This window comes from Heteronotia binoei, chromosome 2 (genome assembly GCF_032191835.1).
Source record: "Heteronotia binoei isolate CCM8104 ecotype False Entrance Well chromosome 2, APGP_CSIRO_Hbin_v1, whole genome shotgun sequence".
Taxonomy (NCBI): domain Eukaryota; kingdom Metazoa; phylum Chordata; class Lepidosauria; order Squamata; family Gekkonidae; genus Heteronotia; species Heteronotia binoei.
Genome location: NC_083224.1, coordinates 4,447,541 through 4,474,836, shown reverse-complemented (window position 1 = coordinate 4,474,836; position 27,296 = coordinate 4,447,541). Strand labels below are relative to the sequence as shown.

General features: G+C 48.3%; 1 protein-coding gene across 1 annotated transcript in view; it reads right to left on the bottom strand.

The window, feature by feature from the left end:
* The window catches only part of LOC132590424 (zinc finger protein 883-like), a 39,119-nt gene extending 20,573 nt beyond the window's left edge, over window positions 1-18,546 (bottom strand). The window contains exons 1-4 of the mRNA XM_060263385.1: window positions 18,532-18,546; window positions 15,325-15,430; window positions 13,737-13,927; window positions 12,040-13,241 (exon numbers count right to left, since the gene is read on the bottom strand). Of these exons, the coding sequence (XP_060119368.1) occupies window positions 12,040-13,241; window positions 13,737-13,927; window positions 15,325-15,430; window positions 18,532-18,546 (1,514 nt within the window). The remainder of the gene's footprint in view (window positions 1-12,039; window positions 13,242-13,736; window positions 13,928-15,324; window positions 15,431-18,531) is intronic.
* Between the last annotated feature and the right edge of the window lie 8,750 nt (window positions 18,547-27,296).

Below are 27,296 nucleotides of genomic sequence, written 5' to 3'. Positions count from 1 at the left end.
ATGTCACTGGAGCATTTCTGGAGAATCTGAAGAATCTAGGGCAGGGGTGTCAAACACTTGGCCCGTGTGCCAGAAGCGGACCGCCCAGGGTTTTGATCAGGCCCACGGAGCTCTTTTCTGTCCCCTCTTGTCTTTACCCTTTGAACCTCGAAGACTACCTCCCTTTCAGTTCTCAGGCTCTTTGAAGCTCTGAGGCAGAGTCTCCTTCAGTTGGGAGCTTCAAAAGCTCTTTGAATCCCCCTTTGAAGCTCCCAGGTTGAGTCTCAGTTCCCTGCTCTTCCTGCCTTTCTTTGCTGGCTGCTGCAAGGAAAACATGGGGTGGATTTTAAGGTCCGTTCCATGTTTTCCTTGTAGCTTTCTCTTTGCTCTGCAATGGTTTCAAATGGAGTGGAGAGGGTTACATTTTCAGAGTTCCTATAGGCAGCTCAAACTCATGCTTCTTGGAGTTGTGTCCCTGCAAACAAAATGTTGATGCTTTCAACCAGCTTATCTGTTGAATGGCTCTAATCTAGTGAGTACTCTAATGTGGGAACCCACAGCCAAACAGGGATATTTTACTGGAAAGCCATTGCCAACCTGAGTAGACTTGGGGGTGGGGGAGAAGCTTACAATGCCATTTCACTGTTTTCACAGAGTGAGACCCTTTGTGGCTTTTCTTGATGTTTTATTTTTAAAAATTTCACTGCCAAATTTCACTGATCCCCCACCTTTCCAACAAACAAAATACTGGGAGAGTTTTAAGCAAGTTTGTATTTTAAATTTAAAAATAATATCTTTAACTGTGTTTGGTTGCGTCTGTTATAAAGTTTATATCTCCACTACCTGGCAATATATTTTATGAGACACACCGCCTGGCCCCACAAAGTCCCATCTCTGTCAGCTCCAACCGTCCTAATGAAGGAGTTTGACACCCCTGATCAAGGGTACTTTCCGTGCCAAGCTTCACACCATGGCGTCCCCAAATCTCCTGGGGTTCTGGCCACACCCTGTCATCCCAATTGAACAATCCTGTTTCCCACAGTGGCCCCTCAGATGCCCCTATAAGCACAGGCACAGAAGCCACATTTTCCCCTTGATTATTGACGTCAAGGAACTGGTTTCCAGGGCTCTGCTGCCCCAGAAGGCTGAGACAGTCTGATCCCCTTGGAGATGAATGAGGGTTAGTGGATATTGAGTGCTGTGTGTTGGGGGAATCTTGGGGGAAAGCCAACAGGAGATGGAATGTCTCTGGTTCGGGAGGACTCATCTCAAAGAGATGAAGGGTTGGCTTCTATTTTTCTACCAAGTAACGGATCAGAGTTGTCCACTGTGATGGTGACAAACAGTATGGACTGTCTGCCAGAGTCTCGAGGCGGCAGGACAGAGGTGGCGGGCCTAGCTTGCCTGGGAAATTATAAATGTTTGTATGCAAATGCTAGAAGTGTCCGAAGTAAAATTGGTGAATTGGAATGTTTAGTGTTGGGAGAAAACATAGACATTGTGGGAATTTCAGAAACTTGGTGGAATGAGGAGAATCAGTGGGACACGGTGATTCCTGGATATAAGTTATATCGGAAGGATAGGGAGGGAAGGGTTGGAGGTGGGGTGGCTCTGTATGTCAGAGAGAATATATGGTCCAGCAAGACTGAGGTCAGAGAATTAGATTCCCTTTTAGAAATGCTTTGGGTTGAAATAGAGGGCCCAAAAGGAAATTTAACTATGGGAGTTTGTTATCGCCCACCAAATCAAAAGAGAGAGGACGATTATAATATGATGGAAGGATTAAAGATAGCGGCTAAACGTAAAAACTGTGTTGTAATAGGTGATTTTAACTACCCTCAGATTGATTGGGTCAATATGTGTTCTGGTCAAGAGAAAGAGATTGAGTTTCTTGATGCTCTCAATGACTGTGCTATGGAGCAGATGGTCTCAGAACCTACCAGAGGTGGGGCGATCCTGGATCTGGTCCTAAGTAATGCCCAAGACTTAGTGAGAGACGTAAAAGTGATTGCGCCGCTTGGGAACAGTGACCATAATGTTATTGATTTCACCGTTTGTATAAATAGGGAGTTGCCCATAAAGACCGCCACAACCACATCTAACTTTAAAAGGGGTAAATTCTCTGAGATGAGGAGGCATGTGAGGAGGAAACTGAAAGGAAAGGTAAATACGGTCAAAACCCTTGGGGAAGCTTGGAGACTATTTAAAACTATAATCCTAGAAGCTCAGATAAAATACATACCACAAGTTAGGAAAGGCACAAACAGGTATAAGAAGAGGCCAGCATGGTTAACAAACAAAGTAATGGAAGCTGTAAAAGGTAAGAAGGACTCCTTTAAGCGGTGGAAAACCAGTCCAAGTGAGATTAATAAAAGGGAACACAGGCAGTGGCAAATCAAATGCAAGACTGTGATCAGGCAGGCAAAAAGGGACTATGAGGAGCATATTGCAAAAAACATAAAGACCAACAATAAAAATTTCTTCAAATATATTAGAAGTAGGAAACCAGCCAGGGAAGCAGTGGGGCCCTTGGATGACCATGGGGTAAAAGGATTATTGAAGGAGGATGGGGAAATGGCTGAGAAGCTGAATGCATTTTTTGCCTCCGTCTTCACCGTGGAAGATGAGAAGTGTTTGCCCGCCCCAGAACCACTAATATTGGAAGGGGTGTTGAAAGACCTGAGTCAGATTGAGGTGACAAAAGAGGAGGTCCTACAACTAATAGACAAATTAAAAACTAATAAGTCACCGGGTCCGGATGGCATACATCCGAGAGTTCTGAAAGAACTCAAAGTTGAACTTGTGGATCTTCTAACAAAAATCTGTAATCTTTCATTGAAATCTGCCTCTGTTCCTGAGGACTGGAAGGTAGCAAATGTCACCCCCATCTTTAAAAAGGGTTCCTTCTTGAAGGTGGCTATGCTTGTGGACGCCACCACCTCCTGTGGCAGTGAATTCCACATGTTCATCACCCTTTGGGTGAAGAAGTACTTCCTTTTATCCGTTTTAACCTGTCTGCTCAGCAATTTCATCGAATGCCCACGAGTTCTTGTATTGTGAGAAAGGGAGAAAAGTACTTCTTTCTCTACTTTCTCCATTCCATGCATTATCTTGTAAACCTCTATCATGTCACCCCGCAGTCGACGTTTCTCCAAGCTAAAGAGTCCCAAGCGTTTCAACCTTGTCTGAGATTGAGGGAACGTGATTTTGGAGGAGGTTAATAAAGAGTTTTAAAGGGGGAAGACACAAACTGCAAGCATGAAGAGGGGCCCGTGAGCAAGGCGAAGGGGATGAATGCACCTCAGCTGCTTTCCCTTCCCTTCTGTGCTGCCCTTACCTTACTCCTGGGTCATCAGCTGAGATTTTCCCCTGGTTTCCCCCCCTCTCTTTTAAAGTTTTTTTTTAAAATGTGTAATGCTCCCCCCCCCACTTCCTTTCTTCCCCCGCGGCCACAAGCAGGGATGCATCAAAGGGAATGGAACTATTCCAGGGAAGTGGTCGGCACAGCAGAGCTTGGCCCGGCAAGCGTGACCTGAGATCTAGAAAGCAGCCGCGACAGCACGGCTGGGCCCGCGGAGCCCATGAAGACGGGGAGAGGCAGGGGGCGGGAAGCAAGCCAGGCCCAGCCTGCTCCTTGATGGCCGCTCAGCGCACGTGGCGGCGGCGGGCAGCGGGACAGCGGGCAGCAGTCGGCAGAGTGGAGCCCATGAAGGGGAGGGGGAAGGCCACTTACTGGGGAATCCTTTTCTCTTCTTCTCCGCTCTTCTTCTCGCACTCTCTCTCTTTATATATATCTCTCGGCAATGGCTGGGCAGGCTGGCTGCGAAGTGGAGCCTCACCGGCGTTGGCAAACCCGGGACTTGATTGGTCCCGAGTTAGCCAACCCGTGAGGCGGGAATTTGGGGGCGGGGGCAGGACTTTCCCGGGTGGGTGGGACGGTCTGGCCACCCTAGTTGGAAGGCACCTCCAGGGTCATCGAGTCCAACCCCCTGCACAATGCAGGATACTCACAAACCCCTCCCCCTGAATCCAGAAGACCCTCATTGTTGTCAGAGGACCATCCAACCTCTGTTTAGAAACTTCCCAGGAAGGAGAGGCGGGTCCTTCCCTGCAGGCTTCCGAAGCCCTCTCTGCTTGCCAAGCTCTCCCGCCTGCCTGGGGGCTTCGCCTCCTTTCGCTGGGCTCCGTGCATTGAGTGAGCGGGGCTGCTTTCAGAGAGCCAGAGCCGGCGTGCAACAGCAGCAGGAGGGGGCTGCAAGACTCACCAGTCCGCCGGCTCCGTTCCCCCAGGGCCTCCGGGTGCAGCAGCCACAGCGCACCGGCCTCGCCGGGAAACTGCTCCCCGGTCCCTGGGTTCCGCGCACCAACAGTTCCGGCCTCCCCGCCCCCTGGCTGGCCCAGCGGCACCGGCCTTCCTCCCGGGGGCTCCCTTCCTTCCTTCCTTCCTTCCTTCCTTCCTTCCTTCCTTCCTTCCTTCCTTCCTTCCTTCCTCCTTCCTTCCCTCCCTCTTCCTTGCTCCTTCCTCCCTCTTCCCTTCCTTCCTTGCAGGGGGGCGGGGGGGGGGGCTCCTTTCCATTCGCCGCCTTTTAGCCCCGGCCGGGAAATGCAAGCCGCGTGTTGACGAAGTCTGCAGACTGACAGTACAGTAAACTCTGCATACTTAATCAACAAACTGCTTGTATTTCAGGCCACAATACCTCATCGCCTCCTCTGGTGAAGTGTGCTTAGAGGGCACATGAAAGCTGACGTTCTCAATAAAAATTGGTGGGCATTAAAGTTGTGAGCTCCTGCAGAAATTAGTTTGTTCTGGGGCCATTTTTCCTGGGCTGAGACAAAAAAGAGTGAGCTGGGCGGGAACTGGGGTTTATAGTATAGATTTTGGGAGGGAAGGGGAGTTTGATTTGAGTCTTGGAGACGGGTGAGTCGGTTCTGGCTGGTATGCTCAGGGCCGGTTGTATATTAGGGAAAGGAGCATTTATCCCTAGTTTGCTTTATTTCTTCTGTTCACTATTTTATAATGCCTGTATATAGTTGTACACTTTAAAGAAATTTCTTGCTTGCTTAAAAAGGTAGTCCCTCTGTGCCACCAAGAGTTCAATAGGCATCTAGTGCCTCTCCCAAAATACTCCCCCAAGTTTCAGAACAATTGGACCAGGGGGTCCAATTCTATGAGCCCCTAAAGAAGGTCCCTATCCTTCATTATTTCCTATGGAAGGGAGGCATTTTAAAAGGTGTGCTGTCCCTTTAAATGTGATGGCCAGAACTCCCTTCCGAGTTCAGCTGTGCTTGTCACATCCTGGCTCCTGCCTCCGCCCCCAATGTCTCCTGGCTCCACCCCCAAAGTCCCCAGATATTCCTTGAATTGGACTTGGCAACCCAACTACCAATGGCGACCCCTGCGCTATGGGAATGGGTCTCCATAGGGAATAATGGAGTGCTCGAAGACATTTTCCTCCCCCCAAACTGCTTTCTGATGTCCCTGAAGCGAGGGGAGGACCTCCAAATTGGGGTATCCCCTGACCCCACCTGATGATTGGCAATCCTACCTGGCATGTTGAAATATCTGCCTGTCCGAAGAGCGGTCAAGAGAAGCCCCGCGGGGGGGGGGGTAGCCAGGGGTGTAGCTAGATTTTAAAAGTCAGGGAGCTTTTTAAAAAGTCAGGGGGCCCCCTTTCCCAGCCACAATGGGGCTTGCTGCTTCTCAGAAGCTTTCTGGGGTTGGAGCAAAAGCTGGCGGTTCTGAAAGCGGCCAGGTCGAGGCAGCCAATCCTAACATTTTGGAGTCAAGACGGGACCGCAGTGTGCAAGCAGCCAGCAGCTGGATCCCTTCCTCCCCTTCCCGGTCCATTCCCTGCAGCTGCCTCCACCACCTGCTCCTCCTCCTTCCCTAGCACAGCCATGGGGGAGACTTGTCTTAGCAGTAGTATGTGCAAAAAGGATCTAGGAGTCTTAGTGGATCATATGCTGAACATGAATCAACAGTGTGATGCAGTGGCTAAAAGGGCAAATGCAATTTTGGACTGCATCAGCAGAAGTCTAGCGTCCAGATCACGTGATGTGATGGTATCGCTTTACTCTGCTTTGGAAGGACCTCACCTGAAGTATTGTGTTCAGTTTTGGGCACCACATTTTAAGAAGGATATAGACAAGCTGGAACGGGTCCAGAGGAGGGGGACGAAGATGTTGAGGGTCTGGAGACCAAGTCCTATGAAGAAAGGTTGAAGGAGCTGGGGATGTTTAGCCTGCAGAGGAGGCAGCTGAGAGGTGATAGGATCACCATCTTCAAGTACTTGAAGGGCTGTCCTATAGAGGATGGGGTGGAATTGTTTTCTGTGGCCCCGGAAGGTAGGACCAGAACCAATGGGTTGAAATTAAATCAAGAGTTTCTGGCTCAACATTAGGAAGAACTTCCTGACCGTTAGAGCAATTCCTCAGTGGAACAGGCTTCCTCCTTGGGAGGTAGTGAGCTCTCCTTCCTTGGAGGTTTTTAAATAGAGGTTAGATGGCCATCTGATAGCAATGAAGATTCTGTGAATTTAGGGGGAGGTGTTTGTGAGTTTCCTGCATTGTGCAGGGGGTTGGGCTAGATGACCCTAGAGGGACTCTATGATTCTATGTACCTGGAGCCAGCAAGCCTCCATCTCCCATCCCCCACTGATGGCCAAGGGCAACCTGTCACCCCTAGCCTGGGATGGTTACAATTCATTTAATTAAGCTTCACCTTTCCTTATTGTGGAAAAACGCCATCTTAATCCAGGTTGGTGCTTCATTGGGAGGGAAAACATGAAACTCCTAAGCAGGCTTCGGCCTAGCCTTCCCCTCACTCTCCCCTCCCTTCCAGAGCCAAACCAACAACTCTAGGGGGAAAGTCTCCTAGAGCGGCAGGAAGTTCTTTTGTTCTTGGCATGTGTTAGGCAGGAAGAGAAGTCAGTTCTCAGCTGCAGCTCGAAGGAAGAGTTTGCCAGTGTGGGGACTCCTGCCTGTGCATGCGGCCTATTCAAGAGAAAAGGCTCCCAGGCAGTCAGACCAAGTAAGTCATCCAAAAAGTCAGGGCGTGTTTAGACCAGGGACAGTAGGACGCGTTTAAAACCACATTTTGTTTGTCATGCTGTTTGCTGTACGGGTGCTGTGCTGTGCTAACTTTTTAAATGCAACTGTTTTTGTTTTGTTCTTCTTTTCTTTTCTTTTTCTCTTTTAAATAAATAGATTTTTACTGTTTGGAATGCTGGCAGTCAAACTCTGTACCACATAGATCCCCAACCGCTCTGGACCACGCTGCGTTATAAAGGGGGCCCCGGGGAAGGGGGAAGGCATGCAGTTGGATAAGGTGCCAATCCTCCAGGGGTGCCCCAAAGAAGTGCTGAGGTCTCTGTGAAACCCAAGTACAGGGTGGCAGAGGACCTTGAGGCCTAGCCTCATAGAAGGAGAGGGGGATTGGGAGTCCTGTTCCTCTCAATCTGAACCCCTAGACTGAGCAGGTGGTGGCAGCGAGCCCAAGGGGCAGGAGGAGAAATAGCTCCCTCCAGGAGTTGGCGACTCAATAGGGAGTAGACGGGACCGGGTCTGAAGGCAGAATCGGGCTGGTTCCGTCACACTTATAGTTCAAAGTGCTTACAATAACAGTTGAAACTGTTTTCATTTTTAAATACTTTAAAAAACCCCTCGTCCTCCCTCCCTTAAAAGAGACGCCTGCCAATTCAAACTCCCTGAAAAGCCCTGGCAAACAGATGGGCAGGGCAGCCCCTCCTGAAGCAGAGGAATGCCAGCCAGGGTCTCCCAGCCTACGGTTGCCAGCTCTGGGGTGAGGAGATGTGGATCCGGGATGCAGCCTGGCCCTCAGTCACTTTTCCGTGCAGCTAGTGGGGCCTGGAGGTCTCCCACAGTTACAACCGATCTCCAAAATACAGAGTTCAGTTCCCCCTAAAGAAAATGGCTGCCTTGGAAGCTGGACTCTGTGTAGGGTTGCCAAGTCCGACTCAAGAAATATCTGGGGACTTTGGGGGTGGAGCCAGGTGTGGCAAACACGATTGAACTCCCAAGGGAGTTTGGGCAATCACATGAACATATGAAACTGCCTTATACTGAATCAGACACTTGGTCCATCAAAGTCAGTATTATCTTCTCAGACTGGCAGCGGCTCTCCAGGGTCTCAAGATGAGGTTTTTCACACCTATTTGCCTGGACCCTTTTTTGGAGATGCCGGGGATTGAACCTGGGACCTTCTGCTTCCCAAGCAGATGCTCTACCACTGAGCCACCATCCCTTCCCTTTAAATCACATTTAAAGGGACCTCATGCCTTTTAAATGAATGTTAAGAACATAAGAGAAGCCATGTTGGATCAGGCCAAAAAAACCAGGTGCCATCTGGAGGTCCATCAGTGGGGCCAGGACACTAGAAGCCCTCCTACTGTACCCCCTCCCAAGCCCCAAGAAGACAGAGCATCAGTGCCCTAGACATAAGAACATCAGAGAAACCATGTTGGATCAGGCCAGTGGCCCATCCAGTCCAACACTCTGTGTCACACAGTGGCACAAAAACTAGGTGCCATCAGGAGATCCATCAGTGGGGCCAGGACACTAGAAGCCCTCCCACTGTGCCCCCCCCAAGCACCAAGAATATGGAGCATCACTGCCCCAGACAGAGAGTTCCATCTATACCTGTGGCTAACAGGGCTCCCAGTGTCCTGGCCCCACTGACGGTGCCTGGGTTTTTTTGGCCTGATCCAACATGGCTTCTCTTATCTTCTCAACATTCAAGAGCCCAATTGGGATCCCTCTGTCAGGACCTCCCGGCTGTGACGTATGGGACCGTAGACGACTTAACAACTAACACAATTTCTGGCGGGGGGGTGGGGGTGGGATGGGACTCAAAACAAAACAGAAGAAAAAATTTCCTATGATGGAAAACCCATTTATCAAATGGCATAAAAGACCCTGGGAACTTCCACATGCCAAGCAGTTGCTGTAGACGGTTTCAGACATTTTAAAAAACGCTGTTTCAATCCACTTTAGTGACCATTTGCAAGTGGATTTTGGCCTTTCATACAGTACAGTGCATTGCAAAGTGCACTGAAAGTGCATTTTTCAGTGTGCGTGAAACAGCCCCGCACCACTGAGCCACGGCCCTTTGGCTCCATTCCAGCCTTTGGTACAACATGTTCCAATTCAGATAGCCAGATAGTTATGTGTAAGTAGTTAATAGTATAATACTGTGTGGACTGGGAGATTCTCTCCCCTCCCCCCCCCCCCGGCTCTTCATTTCAAAAGTTGCAGGGGATCCTGGCCTCGAGATGGCAAGGAGTGGTTTGTTGGATTAACAAGAATTAAAACCCTCCCCCCTTCAAAGGCCCACCTCTCCAGTTTCCGGTTCGGGTCTGGGATGGAAGACACACTTCTTAACAAAACTGTTCCACACTTCAGCTTTGAAAAAACCTGACAAAGTTTATTCAGAACAAGTCGAGAAAGTAACAAATCACTGTCTGATGATAGAGGAAACAGAATACCAATGCCGGGAAAGTTTCAGTCAGTCAAAAATTTATTGTGTGTAGCCATTGGCGTTTACAAAACAGAACACAGGCACCAATGGTCCCAGAAAACATCTTAAAATTTCCCCAGAAGGTCTGACCTCAAGAAGTGGCTGATGGATTATTTTGGATTTATACCTCACCCTTCACTCTGAATCTCAGAGACTCAGAGCATCTGACAATCTCCTATATCTTATCCTTCCACAACAGACACCCTGTGAGGAAGGTGGGGCTGAGAGAACTCTCACAGCCGCTGCCCTTTCAAGGACAACCTCTGCCAGAGCTATAGCTGACCCAAGGCCATTCCAGCAGCTGCAAGTGGAGGAGTGGGGAATCAAACCCGTTTCTCCCAGATAACAGTCCGTGCATATGAAGAACATATGAACATATGAAGCTGCCATATACTGAATCAGACCCTTGGTCCATCAAAGTCAGTATTGTCTTCTCAGACTGGCAGTGGCTCTCCAGGGTCTCAAGCTGAGGTTTTTCACACCTATTTGCCTGGACCCTTTTTTGGAGATGCCAGGGATTGAACCTGGGACCTTCTGCTTCCCAAGCAGATGCTCTACCATTGAGCCACCGTCCCTCCCCGACTTAACCACTACACCAAACGGGCTCTCAAAGTTACATTTGATAACATTCTTCTTAGCTGCAAGGGCAAACAATGAGACTCTACATCATACATGAGCATCATTGTCAGATAACAGAAATAGAAAGTTTCAAACTCTCAGACCCAGGTGACCAGGATGGTAAAAGGCTAATCCCCCTAAAGGAAGGCCTCCAGCAGCATTAAAGAGCCTGCCAGCCCATCAAGGCCAAAAGATAAAATATAATTTGCAGGTGTAGGATGTGTAGGGAGAACACACCAAAGCCCCAGTTGGAATACTTCACAGAGGTTAGAACAGCACTCCATTGGCAGCTGGAGCTGAAGCTACTTACTATTCGTGTTGCTGGTCAAACATCTGAGAGGGAACAAGCTTCAATAACAAAGGATACTTCTGTTCACCCCAGCCCCCACAATTAGATGGGAAAAAATTATAGTTTACAATAATAATATAGTAATTTGCAATAATTTCATAGCAGTATTCATCAGCTTATTAAAATTAATTTCAAAGGACCAGATGTATAAGGAGTATAAGTTTGACTTACCTGATACACATAATAATCTCTTTAATGAGATATGAAAATTCCTTAGTTGAGCTTTGTTTTCTTAGATTAATAAAGAAACAATCTAGGGTTGCCAACTGCCTGGAAGAAAAGAGTCTAGTGCCCTCTTAACACCATATGGCAGGGGCGGCCAATGGTAGCTCTCCAGATGTTTTTTGCCTACAACTCCCATCAGCCCCAGTCAGCCTGGCTGATGGCTGGGGATGATGGGAGTTGTAAGCAAAAAAACATATGGAGAGCTACCATTAGCCACCCCTTCCATATGGGGCAGTGGGATGTATTTGAGGGCTTCAAACATGGCTAAAGGTTCTTCCGTAGACAGAGCATTTTTAACATTTCTTCCTGGTTACATTAACATTTCTGAGTAGATTCAGATTTTCTACAATAATTTATATAGTGCCAGTCCCTTATATGTTTGTGGTTGTTTTTTAGTTTTAAAGAGCTTTTAACGGCCTAAGGAGTAAAACGGTTTCTCCTTTTGTGGGTTCTCTGATGACTTTGAAGTGCGCCACGCCAAGTGAATCTCTTCCCACACTCTGAGCATTCAAAAGGTCTCTCCCCTGTGTGGGTTCTCTGATGACTTTAAAGAGTGCCACTGTGACTGAATCTCTTTCCACACTCTGAGCATTCAAAAGGTCTCTCCCCTGTGTGGGTTTTCTGATGACTTTGAAGATGGCTGCTCTGACTGAATCTCTTTCCACACTCTGAGCATTGAAAAGGTCTCTCCCCGGTATGGGTTCTCTGATGACTTTGAAGATGGCTGCTCTGACTGAATCTCTTTCCACACTCTGAGCATTCAAAAGGTCCCTCCCCACTGTGGGTTTTCTGATGACTTTGAAGATGGTCACTCCGACTGAATCTCTTTCCACACTCTGAGCATTCAAAAGGTTTTTCCCCTGTATGTGTTCTCTGATGCGTTTGAAGATTGCCACTATGGCTGAATCTCTTTCCACACTCTGAGCATTCAAAAGGTCTCTCCCGTGTGTGGGTTTTATGATGACTTTAAAGATGGCCAGTATGACTGAATCTCTTTCCACCCTCTGAGCATTCAAAAGGTCTCTCCCGTGTGTGGGTTTTCTGATGACTATGAAGATGGTCACTCCAATTGAATCTCTTTCCACACTCTAAGCATTCGAAAGGTTTTTCCCCTGTGTGGGTTCTCCGATGCCCTTGAAGACTGTGACTGAATCTCTTTCCACACTCTGAGCATTCGAAAGATTTATCCCCTGTGTGGGTTCTCCGATGCCTTTGAAGATTGCCACTATGACTGAATCTCTTTCCACACTCTGAGCATTCAAACGGTCTCTCCCCGCTGTGGGTTTTCTGATGACTTTGAAGATGGTCACTCCGACTGAATCTCTTTCCACACTCTGAGCATTCAAAACGTCTCTCCTGTGTGTGGGTTTTCTGATGACTTTGAAGATGGTCACTCCAATTGAACCTCTTTCCACACTCTGAGCATTCGAAAGGTTTTTCCCCTGTGTGGGTTCTCTGATGCCCTTGAAGACTGTGACTGTGACTGAATCTCTTTCCACACTCTGAGCATTCGAAAGGTTTTTCCCCTGTGTGGGTTCTCTGATGCCTTTGAAGACTGCCACTGTGACTGAATCTCTTTCCACACTCTGAACATTCAAAAGGTTTTTCCCCTGTGTGGGTTCTCTGATGCCTTTGAAGATTGCCACTATGACTGAATCTCTTTCCACACTCTGAGCATTGAAAAGGTCTCTCCCCTGTGTGAGTTCTCTGATGACTTTGAAGATGGTAACTCCGACTGAACCTCTTTGCACACTCTGAGCACTCAAAAGGTCTCACCCGTGTGTGGGTTTTCTGATGACTTTGAAGATGGCCGCTCTGACTGAATCTCTTTCCACACTCTGAGCATTCAAAAGGTCTCTCCCCTGTGTGGGTTCTCTGATGCGTTTGAAGATGGCCACTATGACTGAATCTCTTTCCACACTCTGAGCATTGAAAAGGTCTCTCCCCTGTGTGGGTTTTCTGATGACTTTGAAGATGGCCACTCTGACTGAATCTCTTTCCAGACTCTGAGCATTCAAAAGGTCTGTCCCCTGTGTGGGTTGTCTGATGACTTTGAAGAGTCCCTCTCTCACTGAACCTCTTTCCACACTCTGAGCATTCAAAAGGTTTTTCCCCTGTGTGGGTTCTCTGATGCCCTTGAAGACTGTGACTGTGACTGAATCTCTTTCCACACCCTGAGCATTCGAAAGGTTTTTCCCCTGTGTGGGTTCTCTGATGCCTTTGAAGACTGCCACTGTGACTGAATCTCTTTCCACACTCTGAACATTCAAAAGGTTTTTCCCCTGTGTGGGTTCTCTGATGCCTTTGAAGATTGCCACTATGACTGAATCTCTTTCCACACTCTGAGCATTGAAAAGGTCTCTCCCCTGTGTGGGTTCTCTGATGACTTTGAAGATGGTAACTCCGACTGAACCTCTTTGCACACTCTGAGCACTCAAAAGGTCTCTCCCGTGTGTGGGTTTTCTGATGACTTTGAAGATGGCCGCTCTGACTGAAACTCTTTCCACACTCTGAGCATTCAAAAGGTCTCTCCCCTGTGTGGGTTCTCTGATGCGTTTGAAGATGGCCACTATGACTGAATCTCTTTCCACACTCTGAGCATTGAAAAGGTCTCTCCCCTGTGTGGGTTTTCTGATGACTTTGAAGATGGCCACTCTGACTGAATCTCTTTCCAGACTCTGAGCATTCAAAAGGTCTGTCCCCTGTGTGGGTTGTCTGATGACTTTGAAGAGTCCCTCTCTCACTGAATCTCCTTCCACACTCTGAACATTCAAAAGGTCTCTCCCCTGTGTGGGTTCTATGATGCTTTTGAAGAGTGCCACTCTGACTGTATCTCTTTTCACTCTCTAAACAGTCATAAGGTCTCTCTCCTTTGTGGATTCTCTGATGCTTGTGAAGATTCCCTCTCTCACTGAATCTCCTTCCACACTCTGTGCATTCGAACGTTTTCTCCCCTCTTCGTAGTCTTTGGTGCAGAAGGAGCTGTGATCTTGTTTTGAAGTACTTTACACACTGAACGGATGTACTTGCCCTCATTATCCTCTGCTTTGGAAAATGTGCATTATGTCGTCTTCCATCTCTTTTCTCAACTGTATGGCTGCCTTTCTTTCTCTTACATCTGCCTGGATTCCTGATGTTTTCTTCCAAGTCTTCACTTTTAACTCTGTTTGGCAACTGCTGATAGAGTTTATCATCCTCATCATTCCTCTGATCATCCTGTGCTGGAATAAGGAGAGAGATCCCATTAACACCTTGAGGGCAGGTAAATTCCGGAGGTATCGATGTGGCTGCAGGGGGAAAGGACTGAGGGCCCTTCAGACTCCTTCGGCTTGCCTGATCTTAACACCTCCCCCACCCTTTCCCATATAAGTAGTCTTTCAGGATTCCTCATCCCCACATGAGCCACAGCTGAGCTCTTTCTCAGACGGAGCTCCTGACCCTACAAATCCTAGTCCCCGGAAGGCCTGCTCCCCCAACAGTGGGCTGTGTTATTGTCCCAAACAAATGTTGCTCTGAAGTCAATCCAAAATCCCCCATGGCTATTCCTTGCCTCTTTCTTGGCCTAACTGTGAATGATACTTACCCTCAGCCAGTTCCTTTGGGGAGGAAATATGCTCTTGAGATCCTCTTGAGAAACTCCCCAGCTTTTCATTGGATGCAAGGCGATTGTCTTTCTCCACCAAAGTCTCTCTTATACTTCTGGCTTCATTTGCGGAGAGAGAGAGAAAAGTGATCATTCTTATATGGCAGGGGTGGGGAACCTTTTTTCTGCCAAGGGCCATATGGATATTTATAACATCATTCGCGGGCCATAAAAATTATCAACTTAAAAAACAGTGCTCCGTCAAGGGGGAATGATTCAGGCCAGCAAAATTAATGCAAATAATTGTTTTTCTATTTGAAGTCATGTGGGGAGAGCCTAATCTGGCACACACACACATCCGGCCCGCCACCCTAGGCAAAAGTCTAGGTCTAGGGCTTTTTTGTAGAAAAAGCCCAGCAGGAACTCAGTAGCATATTAGACCACATCCCCTAATGTTAGCATATTAGGTCGCACCATCTGGGATAATTGAGTACAAATTGAATTGTGACAGTAACTTTTTCAGGCCCTACAGCACTTCTGGCTGACCAGCCAGGCCCCAGGGAGGCTGCCGCATAGTACATCTGGGCCATGTGATCCCTGCCTGGCCCTGGGGAGGCTGCTGCACAGCACAGCTGGGTCCCACAATCCTCGCTGGCCAGCCAGGCTCCAAGGAGGCTGGCACATGGCTCGGTTCGGCCCAGCAGTCCCCGAGGGCACACCAAGTGAACTCGAGGGCCGCATATGGCCCTTGAGACAGAGGTTCCCCACCCCTGTTATATGGGGAAGGAAATAAATTCAAGAGTAAATATTCTTCTGGAATCATGGTCAGGATCACAGCCCGCAATCCCAACCAGTATAAGCAGGACAGATCTGTGAGGCAAAGCACCCTTCTCTGGCTTGGGTGATGGCCACAACACTGCTCTCAGCAAGCAGCCAGAAAGGCCTCAAAATGTTGTGTTGCTGTTCAACAGTTTGATTCCAGCATCATCCTGTAGGCAGCAACTCACACCTCTGGCCCTTGTGAAAAATCCGTACCCACAGAGATGACGCTCCAATAGTTCTCCTGCATGACTTCTCTGTAGAGAGTCCTCTGGCCCGGATCCAGCAGGGCCCACTCTGCTGGGGTGAAGCAGACAGACACCTCCTCAAAGGAAACGGGGCACTGAAAGAAAAAGCAGATTCCCTCATCAGCGATCATGCCAGACAGACATTGCACACTGGAAGGGAGGAGTCTGGGGCGGAACAGGATATACGGCTTGGCATGGGGAAAGGAAGCTGCATTTAGATCCTCTCTGATCCAGACCGTTGTAGAAACTGTGGGAGCAAAAGCTGCCCCTCCCCGAGAAAGAAGGTGGACCCAGGCTGTCTCTCGCTCATCTCCCCTACCTGGACTGGAGATAAAGCAGCCGTTTCCACACCTCCAGCAAGACAGCGGCGCAACAGAATCTCTCCACTGCCTGTTAGTGAGAGAAACGAGGAAGGGAGGGCATTTGACTTCTTATTTCATTTTCTGAATGGTTCCCTGCTTCACGCATCCTCTTCCTAAGAAACCCTACCCTGTGTACACTCAACACGTTCTTTCACACTTTTTACTAAATTTTGGGATAGACAGAAGAGAAGTACCCATGAGCCTCAAGGGTGATAAAAACGATGCCAACATATTTCAGACTTGAAATTTACCCTGGGAACTCTGCAGTTCCTAAAGTTACAGCATTCCTGCTGGATCAGATCACAAACTCAGGAATCCCATTCTTCTGCTGGCTCAGCTCTGGAGTCTGGGCTGGGGGTGGATATAAATGGGGGTGGAAATGACGTTGCATGAAATGTCACCATCACATTCAGCCCAAATCCCAGATGTCACTTCAGCGTTTCTGGAGAATCTAGGGCAGGGATGTCAAACACTTGGCCCGCGTGCCAGAAGCAGCCCTCCCAGGGCTTTGATCAGGCCCACGAAGCTCTTCCTCCCCCCCACTCATGTCCTTACCCTTTGAATCTCAGAGGCTACCTCCCTTTCAGTTCTCAGGCTTTTTGAAGCTCTGAGGCAGAGTCTCCTTCAGCCTGGGAGCTTCAAAAGCTCTTTGAACACCCCCTTGAAGCTCCCAGGCTGAGTCTCAGTTCCCGGCTCTTCCTGCCTTTCTTTGCTGGCTGCTGCAAGGAAAACGTGGGATGGATTTTAAGGTCTGTTCCATGTTTTCCTTGCAGCTTTGTCTTTGCTCTGCAATGGGTTCAAATGGAGTGGAGAGGGTTACATTTTCAGAGTTCCTACAGGAAGCTCAAACTCCCGCTTCCTGGAGTTGTGTACTTGCAAACAAAACGTTGATGCTTTCAGCCAGCTTATCTGTTGAATGGCCCTAATCTAGTGAGTACTCTAATGTGGGAACCCACAGCCAAAGGGGGATATTATACTAGACAGCCATTGCCAACCTGAGTAGACTTGGGGGTGGGGGAGAAGCTTAAAATGACATTTCATTGTTTCCACAGAGTCAGACCCTTTGTGCTTTTTCTTGATGTTTTATTTTAAAAATTGCACTGCCAAATTCCACTGTTCCCCCACCTTTCCAACAAACAAAATACTTGGAAGAGTTTTAAGCAAGTTTGTATTTTAAGTTTAAAAATAATATCTTTAACTCTGTTTCTCTGAGTCCGTTATAAAGTTTATATCTCCACTACCTGGCATTATATTTTATGACAAATACGGCCTGGCCCCACAAAGTCCCATTTGTGTCAGCTCCAGCCCTCCTAATGGGTAAACTTGACACCCCTGATCCGTGCCAAGCTTCACACCAAGGCCTCCCCAAATCTCCTGGTGTTCTGGCCACACCCTGTCATAAGAACATAAGAGAAGCCATGTTAGATCAGGCCAATGGCCCATCCAGTCCAACATTCTGTGTCACACAGCGGCCAAATATATATATATATATATATATACACACACACACACACACTGTGGCTAATAGCCACTGATGGACCTCTGCTCCATATTTTTATCTAACCCCTTCTTGAAGGTGGCTATGCTTGTGGACGCCACCACCTCCTGTGGCAGTGAATTCCACATGTTAATCACCCTTTGGGTGAAGAAGTACTTCCTTTTATCCGTTTTAACCTGTCTGCTCAGCAATTTCATCGAATGCCCACGAGTTCTCGTATTGTGAGAAAGGGAGAAAAGTACTTCTTTCTCTACTTTCTCCATCCCATGCATTATCTTGTAAACTTCTATCATGTCACCCCTCAGTCGACGTTTCTCCAAGCTAAAGAGCCCTAAGCATTTCAACCTTTCTTCATAGGGAAGGTGTTCCAGCCCTTTAATCATTTTAGTTGCCCTTTTCTGAACTTTCTCCAATGCTATAATATCCTTTTTGAGGTGCGGCGACCAGAACTGCACACAGTACTCCAAATGAGACCGCACCATCGATTTATACAGAGGCATTATGATACTGGCTGATTTGTTTTCAATTCCCTTCCTAATAATTCCCAGCATGGCGTTGGCCTTTTTTATTGCAAACGCACACTGTCTTGACATTTTCAGTGAATTATCTACCATGACCCCAAGATCTCTCTCTTGGTCTGTCTCTGCCAGTTCACACCCCATCAACTTGTATTTGTAGCTGGGATTCTTGGCCCCAATGTGCATTACTTTGCACTTGGCCACATTGAACCGCATCTGCCACGTTGACGCCCACTCACCCAGCCTCAACAGATCCCTTTGGAGTGCCTCACAATCCTCTCTGGTTCTCACCACCCTGAACAATTTAGTGTCATCCGCAAATTTGGCCACTTCACTGCTCACTCCCAACTCTAAATCATTTATGAACAAGTTAAAGAGGATGGGACCCAGTACCGAGCCCTGCGGCACCCCACTGCTTACCGTCCTCCACTGCGAAGACTGCCCATTTATACTCACTCTCTGCTTCCTATTACTCAGCCATTATTATTATTAGTGGTTCTGGGGCGGGCAAACACTTCTCATCTTCCACGGTGAAGACGGAGGCAAAAAATGCGTTCAGCTTCTCAGCCATTTCCCCATCCTCCTTCAGTAATCCTTTTACCCCATGGTCATCCCAATTGCACAATCCTGCTTCCCACAGTGGCCCCTCAGATGCCCCTATAAGCACAGGCACAGAAGCCACATTTCCCCCTTGATTTTTGGCCTCTGGGAACTGGTTTACAGCGCTCTGACAGTAATGCTCTCCCCATCACATGCACGGGGTGCCCCAATCGCCTCCAGGCACAAAGAGTCCTTACCAGAGGAGAGGGCATCTTGGGCACCCTCCTGGGCCTGCGCCCTCTGCCCTTGCTCCAAGGAAGCTCTGTCTGCCCCAGAGAATGCAGCTTCTGCATTCACCGATGGTCCCCACATCTGAAAGGGTTAAGAGATGGGATGGAATTTATTTATTTATTTTATTTCATTCAATTTATATCCCTCCCTACCCCACTGAAGCGGGCTCAAGGCGGCTCACAACACAAAATTCTAACATAAAATCAAGAATTAAAATACATTAATAGTTGACACAATAAAATAAGCACAGTAAACACAATTCATCAGTATGCTGTCCTACAATCTTCCTTAAAATTCAGATATCCATATCTTCAGATGCCGGTCAGTTGTATGCCAACTGGAAGAGGACTATCTTACATGCCCTGCAGAACTGCCCAAGGTTCTGCAGGGCCCTCACCTCTTCTGGCAGCTGGTTCCACCAGCAGGGGGCTGTGATCGAAAAAGCCCTGTCCCTAGTTGACTTCAGACGGGCCTCCTTTGGCCCAGGGATTGTAAGGAGATTCCGAGAACCCAATCTCAGTACTCTCTGGGGAACATATGGGGAGAGACGGTCCCTAAGGTAAGCAGGTTCTAGGCCATATAGGGCTTTAAAGGTAATAACCAGCACCTTGTACCGGACTCGGTATATTATTGGCAGCCAGTGCAGTCCCCGAAGGCCCAGCTGAATGTGCTCCCATCTAGGGAGCCCTAATAACAACCGGGCAGCGGCGTTCTGCACTAGCTGCAACTTCTGGGTTCGGCACAGGGGCAGCCCCATGTAGAGGGCATTACAGTAATCCAACCTTGAGGTGACCGTTGCATGGATCACTGTTGCCAGATCGTCGTTTTCCAGGAAAGCGGCCAACTGCCTTGCCCGCCTAAGATGAAAAAATGCAGACTTGGCAGTGGCTGCTATTTGGGCCTCCATGGTTAGGGCAGGCTTCAATAGTACCCCCAAGCTCCTGACCCTGTGTGCCACTATCAGGGGCACACCGTCAAAGGCTGGTAAGGGAATATCCCCTCCCGGACCACGCCGACCCAAGCAAAGGACCTCTGTCTTCGCTGGATTTAATTTCAATCCACTCAGCCTAAGCCATCTAGCCACGGCTTGTAACGCCAGGTCCAGGTTTTCTGGGACACAGCCAGGCCGGCTGTCCATGAGTAAATAGAGCTGGGTGTCATCAGCGTACTGATGGCAACCCAGCCCATACCTCCGGGCAATCTGGGCAAGGGGGCGCATGTAGATGTTGAACAACATTGGGGAGAGCACTGCCCCCTGAGGCATCCTGCAATCAAGCGGGAGCCTCCAGGACAGTTCACTCCCAATCACCACCCTTTGTCCCCGACCATCAAGGAAAGAGGAAAGCCATTGCAAGGCCAACCCCTGAATCCCCGCGTCGGCGAGACGGCAGGTCAGCAACCGATGGTTGACCGTATTGAACGCTGCCGATAGGTCTATCAACATCAGTACCGCCGAGCCGCCTCGATCCAGATGCCGCTGAAGATCATCCACCAGAGCAACCAGCATTGTCTCTGTCCCGTGGCCCGGACGAAAGCCTGACTAATGGGGATCGAGAACGGAAGCATTCTCCAGGAAACTCTGTAATTGCAACGCCACTGCCCTCTCAATAAGTTTACCCCAAAAGGGTAAATTCGAGACCGGCCGATAATGTGCCAATTCAGCCGGATCTAACGTTGGTTTTTTCAAGAGGGGGCGGACCACCGCCTCTTTAAGAGGTGCTGGAAAATGCCCTTCCATCAGGGATCTATTTATGATATCCCGTACAGGATACCTAAGCTCCCTCTTGCAGGTTTTAATGAGCCAGGAGGGGCAAGGGTCCAAATTACAAGTTGTAGGGCGTGCAGACAAGAGGATCCTGTCAACTTCCTCCAGACTGAGAGTATTGAAACCATCCAGAACACAGTCCGAAGACAGGCATGGAGCCTCAGATTCACATACTGTCTCCAATGTGGCGGGGAAGTCGCGACGGAGCGACGCGACCTTATCTGCAAAAAAATTCGCAAAAGCCTCACAGCCAATCTCCAATTGATTAGAATTTGGGCTGCCCTGTGGCAGCGTTATAAGAGTCCGAATTGTATTGAACAGTTGTGCCGGGCGCGAAATTGCAGGTGCAATCTTAGCCGCAAAGTATGTTTTCTTTGCGGCTTTGACTGCCATCTCATAGGACTTCATAAATTCTCTATAAGATGTTCTAGTCACTTTGTCTCGAGTACGCCGCCATTGCCTCTCTAGTCGTCAGAGTCCTCGCTTTAATTGCCGCAACTCCTGGTTGTACCAAGGTGCTAGCTTTAGATGGGGGCGCAGAGGACGCCTAGGTGCAATCTTGTCGATGGCCCTGGAGAGTCTATCATTCCAAGACTCTACCACGTCATCCAGGGAATCGCCAGAGGGCCAGGGATCCCGTAGAGCCATCTGGAACCATTCGGGGTCCATCTGGCTCCGCGGGCGAGCTAAAAGACGCTCGCTGCCTAAACGGGCTTGGGATGGAACATCTACACAAGCCTTGAGGGCGTAGTGGGTCCGACCATGGCACTGCTTCGGCAGTAATATCGTCCACTAAAAGACCATGCACTGGATCCTGCCCCACTCCCGCACTCTGCACCCTTCCATCAGCAGCCTGTTTCCAGTTATCTGGAGGGAGCAGAAATTCTCTAGAAGAAGCTGCTGAAGGAGGCTGAGAAATCTCCCATTTGCAGGATTAACACTTGAAAAAATATCTCTCAGGGAAACTTTAGGAGAAGCTCAGATATTGAATGGGACTTAGCTGGAGCTCCTCACCTGCTGCTCTGCCTGCCTCTTCTCCTCTGCCTGACTCAGGAGGAAACCTTCGGCCAAGGCCACCGCCTGGGAACTGGCCTCCGGCCCACGTTCTCTGACCCAGCACTGCATTTCCTGGGGCAGGAGTACTAGGAACTGCTCCAGAACCACAACGTCAAGGATCTGATTCTTGGTGAGCCTCTCCGGCTTCAGCCAGTGGCTGCAAAGGCAATGGAGCTGGCTGCAAACCTCTCGGGGCTCATCAGCCTCGTGGTAGCGGAACTGCCAGAAATATTGGAAATGTGCGTCTGAGGTCAGGGTGTCCTTAGCCAGGACCTCTGGCACAGGGCTTTCCCAGAATTCAACATTGCTCCCAGCTTGGGTGGGATGGGGGCCTTTGCTTGCAGTTTTCCAAATTCCAGGTCCTTCTGTCTCCTGCTCTTCCATCTCCTTCCCCTTCTCTTGGGCTACCTCCACCTGTGTAAATGTGCCTTTAGTGACTTGAGTATGAAGAGAGCTTTCTTTCTGGGGAGGGGGAAAGAGAGACAGAGACAGTTAAATGTCATGAGGAAAGCAAATGAGAATTGCCACGGTGGATCAGAGCAGAAGTGCTTATTGTGGTTGTCAAGCATGGTAAAATTCCACTGGTAGTTAATGATTTAATGGTCCTCCCTGAACCTGGTCTGGGAAGTATCATTGGGGACCAAAGTAGTTGGACTCTGTTATTCTTTCCCTTCCCCCTTCCCGCTTTATTGCTTGAGGAGTAGAAAGAAACGAAAGTAAGAATAATCAACACCTCCCCATACATTCCTGTTTGGGAGTGAAGCACATCTGTGAGAAGCAAGGACAAGATACTGATAACATTGTGAAAATGTAGACAGTGATTGTAGTTTATGTGTTAGAGAGCATTCCTAACCCCCACCTTTGGGAACCCTTTGTTGTATGCTTTAAAAGTATTGTATCAATGTATTTGTGGCATCATTTTCAAGAACCTGTACCAGGAGAGCATATCAGTCTATCAATAAACGTAGTCTTTGTATCCACTCGACTCCTATCTTGAAACTGCATGCTTGACAGTGGTTGGTAGATCAGGTTTAGTTTCATTTTGCTATGTAACGTACCAATCTATTTTAGATACATCTCCTTTCTTCTTTGGGAAAGTTCAGTGTCTCTGTTTGGCTCTTGAAGGATGTTACAAATTTAGCCTCTCATTACAATGGTCCAGTCTGTCCCAGGGGCGAATAAAGAGGGTAAACTGGAGCCTCAAAAGGACCAGAGGGACTGGTGACCCCTTCTCCATTGTTTCAATCCCTTCAATAGACCTGAACTGTTAGGCAAAAACGCCTCTTCCAAACATGATGAAGGCCACCCCCCACCCTTGACCTGTGGGGTTTTTTATTTATTTTTATTTATTTGGGATTTATATCCCGCCCTTCCCACGGATGGCTCAGGGCGGCTTCCAACAATTAATCAAACTTAAAAATAAACAATTTCAAATGTAAAACAATTAAATAATTTAAACAGTTAAAACATTAAAACAGAGTAATGCAGTTTCCTATGAACAGATGGCTGGCCAGTTTCCTCAGGTTGTTATCCTAGCTAAATGTAGGCTAGGTATAGGCTAGCCGGAAGAGGGTCGTCTTACAGGCCCTGTGGAACTGCGCTAAGTCCCGCAGGGCCCTCACCTCTTCCGGCAGCTGATTCCACCATACGGGGGCCATAACGGAGAAAGCCCTTTCCCTGGTGGCTTTCAGGCGGGCTTCTTTTGGCCCGGGGATAGTGAGGAGATTTTGTGTTCCTGACCTCAGTGCTCTCTGGGGAACATGTGGGGAGAGACGGTCCTTCAGGTAGGCAGGTCCCAGGCCATATAGGGCTTTAAAGGTAATAACCAGCACCTTGTACCGGACTCGGTATATCACTGGAAGCCAGTGCAGGGTCCGAAGACCCGGCTGAATGTGTTCCCACTTTGGGAGACCCAATAACAGCCGGGCCGCGGCATTCTGCACCAGCTGCAGTTTCCGGGTCCGAGACAAGGGCAGCCCCATGTAGAGGGCGTTGCAGTAGTCCAACCTTGAGGTGACCGTAGCATGGATCACTGTTGCTAGGTCGTCGCGCTCCAGAAAGGGGGCCAGCTGCCTTGCCCGTCTAAGATGAAAAAATGCGGACTTGGCAGCGGCTGCTATCTGAGCCGCCATCTTTAAAGAAGGCTCCAATAGCACCCCCAAGCTCCTGACCCTGTCCGCCGCCATAAGCGGCGCACCATCAAAAGCCGGCAGGGGGATCCCCCTCGCCGGGCCGCGGCGGCCCAAGCAAAGGACCTCTGTCTTCGTAGGATTTAACTTCAGCCCACTCTCTTGCTCAGATCCTGATTAGATCTCCAGCAAAGAGGAAATATTTGCGGAGGCTGAAAACCAGCTCCTCAGGGCTCTCCTCTCAACTAGAAGGAAACTCTCAGTGCAGTTGCAGGGCTGGAGATCATGATAACAGAACAACAGGGTCTCAGTTAATGACTCTCAGCACTCCACAATTTAGAAGGGTACATTTACACATCCATCTCCAATTTCCATATATTTATTTGCTCCCCGATGTTTCCCCCCAGAATTAAATCCAAATGAATGGGGACCATGCAAACGAAGCTTGTTATCCCTGTTGGGTCCTGGCATCTCTTAAACATCTTCATTATGTTGTATGCTAATCTACTGCTCACCCTCTACCTAGAGGTATGGACTGCTAGTTTCCATTTCAGCGTTTCTGAAGAAGTGTGCATGCTTACACCTTGGATAAAACTTTGCTGGTCTTAAAGGTGCCACTGGACTCAAACGCTTTTCAAAATTTCCTGGAAAACTCTACTGAAGAATGAAAAGCTATGGCAGACCCAAGGCCATTCCAGCAAGTAAAAGCGGAGGAGTGGGGAATCGAACCCGGATCTCCCAAATTAGAGTCCGCACACTTAACCACTACATCAAATTGGCTCTCATCTTGCTGGACCATCCTGTTGTACTATCAACTAAATATAGTAACTGGTTTTTATTGTGCTTTTATTATTACTTATGTTGATGTACTCTGCCCTGTTAAAGATGGGGGAATGGGTGGAATAATAATAATAATGATGATGATAGTTCAACATGCTTACAATGACAGTTGAAACTGTTTTCATTTAAAAATACTTTTAAAAACCCCTCGTCCTCCCTCCCTTCAAAGAGACGCCTGCCAATTCAAACTCCCTGAAAAGCCCTGGCAAACAGACGGGCCGGGCAGCCCCTCCTGAAGCTGAGGAATGCCAGCCAGGGTCTCCCAGCCTCTGGTTGCCAGCTCTGGGGTGAGGAGACGTGGATCCGGGATGCAGCCTGGCCCTGTCACTTCTCCGTGCAGCTAGTGGGGCCTGGAGGTCTCCCACAGTTACAACCGATCTCCAAAATACAGAGTTCAATTTCCCCTAAAGAAAATGGCCGCCTTGGAAGGCGGACTCTGTTTAGGGTTGCCAAGTCCGACTCTAGAAATATCTGGGGACTCTGGGGTGGAGCCAGGAGCAAGGGTGTGGCAAGCACGATGGAACTCCAAAGGGAGTTCTGGCCATCACATTTAAAGGGACCACACGCCTTTTAAATGCCATCCTTCCACTAGAAATAATGAAGCATACGGGCTCAGCATTCCACAATTAAGAAGGGTACATTTAGAACATAAGAGAAGCCATGCTGGATCAGGCCAACGGCCCATCAAGTCCAACACTCTGTGTCACACAGTGGCAAAAATGTTATATACACACATACACTGTGGCTAATAGCCACTGATGGACCTGTGCTCCATATTTTTATCTAAACCCCTCTTGAAGGTGGCTATACTTGTGGCCGCCACCACCTCCTGTGGCAGTGAATTCCACATGTTAATCACCCTTTGGGTGAAGAAGTACTTCCTTTTATCCGTTTTAACCTGTCTGCTCAGCAATTTCATCGAATGCCCACGAGTTCTTGTATTGTGAGAAAGGGAGAAAAGTACTTTCTCTACTTTCTCCATCCCATGCATTATCTTGTAAACCTCTATCATGTCACCCCGCAGTCGACGTTTCTCCAAGCTAAAGAGTCCCAAGCGTTTCAACCTTTCTTCATAGGGAAAGTGCTCCAGCCCTTTAATCATTCTAGTTGCCCTTCTCTGCACCTTCTCTAATGCTATAATATCCTTTTTGAGGTGCGGCGACCAGAACTGCACACAGTACTCCAAATGAGACCGCACCATCGATTTATACAGGGGCATTATGATACTGGCTGATTTGTTTTCAATTCCCTTCCTAATAATTCCCAGCATGGCGTTGGCCTTTTTTATTGCAAACGCACACTGTCTTGACACTTTCAGTGAGTTATCTATCATGACCCCAAGATCTCTCTCTTGGTCAGTCTCTGCCAGTTCACACCCCATCAACTTGTATTTGTAGCTGGGATTCTTAGCCCCAATGTGCATTACTTTGCACTTGGCCACATTGAACCGCATCTGCCACGTTGACGCCCACTCACCCAGCCTCAACAGATCCCTTTGGAGTTCCTCACAATCCTCTCTGGTTCTCACCACCCTGAACAATTTAGTGTCATCCGCAAACTTGGCCACTTCACTGCTCACTCCCAACTCTAAATCATTTATGAACAAGTTAAAGAGCATGGGACCCAGTACCGAGCCCTGCGGCACCCCACTGCTTACCGTCCTCCACTGCGAAGACTGCCCATTTATACTCACTCTCTGCTTCCTATTACTCAGCCAGTTTTTTATCCACAAGAGGACCTGTCCTTTTACTCCTTGACTCTCAAGCTTTCTAAGGAGCCTTTGATGAGGAACTTTATCAAAAGCTTTCTGGAAGTCAAGGTAAACAACATCTATCGGGTCTCCTTTGTCCACATGTTTGTTCACCCCCTCAAAGAAATGCAACAGGTTAGTGAGGCAAGATCTTCCCTTGCAGAACCCATGCTGAGTCTTCCTCAATAACCCGTGTTCATCAATGTGCCTACTCATTCTGTCCATGATAATGGTTTCTGCCAACTTTCCCGGTATTGAAGTCAGACTGACTGGCCTGTAATTTCCCGGATCTCCTCTGGAACCTTTTTTAAAGATGGGGGTGACATTTGCTACCTTCCAGTCCTCAGGAACGGAGGCAGATTTCAATTTACACATCATTTACACATCAGTCTCCAATTTCCATATATTTATTTGCTCCCCTATGTTTCTCCCCAGAATTACCATAAATCCAAACAAATGGGGACCATGTAAAGGAAGCTTGTTATCTCTGTTGGGTCCTGGCATCTCTTAAACATCTTCATTATGTTGTATGCTAATCTACTGCTCTCCCTCTGCCTAGAGGTATGGACTGGTAGCTTCCATTTCAGCGTATCTGAAGAAGTGTGCGTGCACACGAAAGCTTACACCTCGGATAGAACTTTGCTGGTCTTAAAGGTGCCACTGGACTCAAACGCTATTCAAAATGTCCTGGAAAACTCTACTGAAGAATGAAAAGCTTTCTGAGCATGAAATTGATTGGAAAAAGCTCTGCGAAGTGTGGGATTCAATACGAATAACAAGGAATTTATTTATTTATTTAGTTTTCTATCCTGCGCTCTCCCCAAGCGGACCCAGGGCGGCTAGCAGGCAACTGGAAAACAATTTAAGGTTACAATCTAAAAACAGTAAGATAACAATTGAAATATATTTCATGGTGCTACTCAAAATCTCAGTATAGGCGGGATCATAACTTTCTTTCTTCACACAGCGATCCTAATTCCTCATGAGTGACGTCGCTCAGCGGTGTAGGGTGGCAGTCCCCTCCCAGTTAGGTATTAAAGGCCTCTAAAGAATTCAGGATCCAGAGGGAGCAAGTGGATTCCTGCACTTTTGTTATCCTGCTAAGTCCACAGAGGGGAGTTCAGCCTCATCGTGACCCTCTATAACCAGCATCTCCTCCCACCAAACTGCACAAAATTATGCTCGATGCAT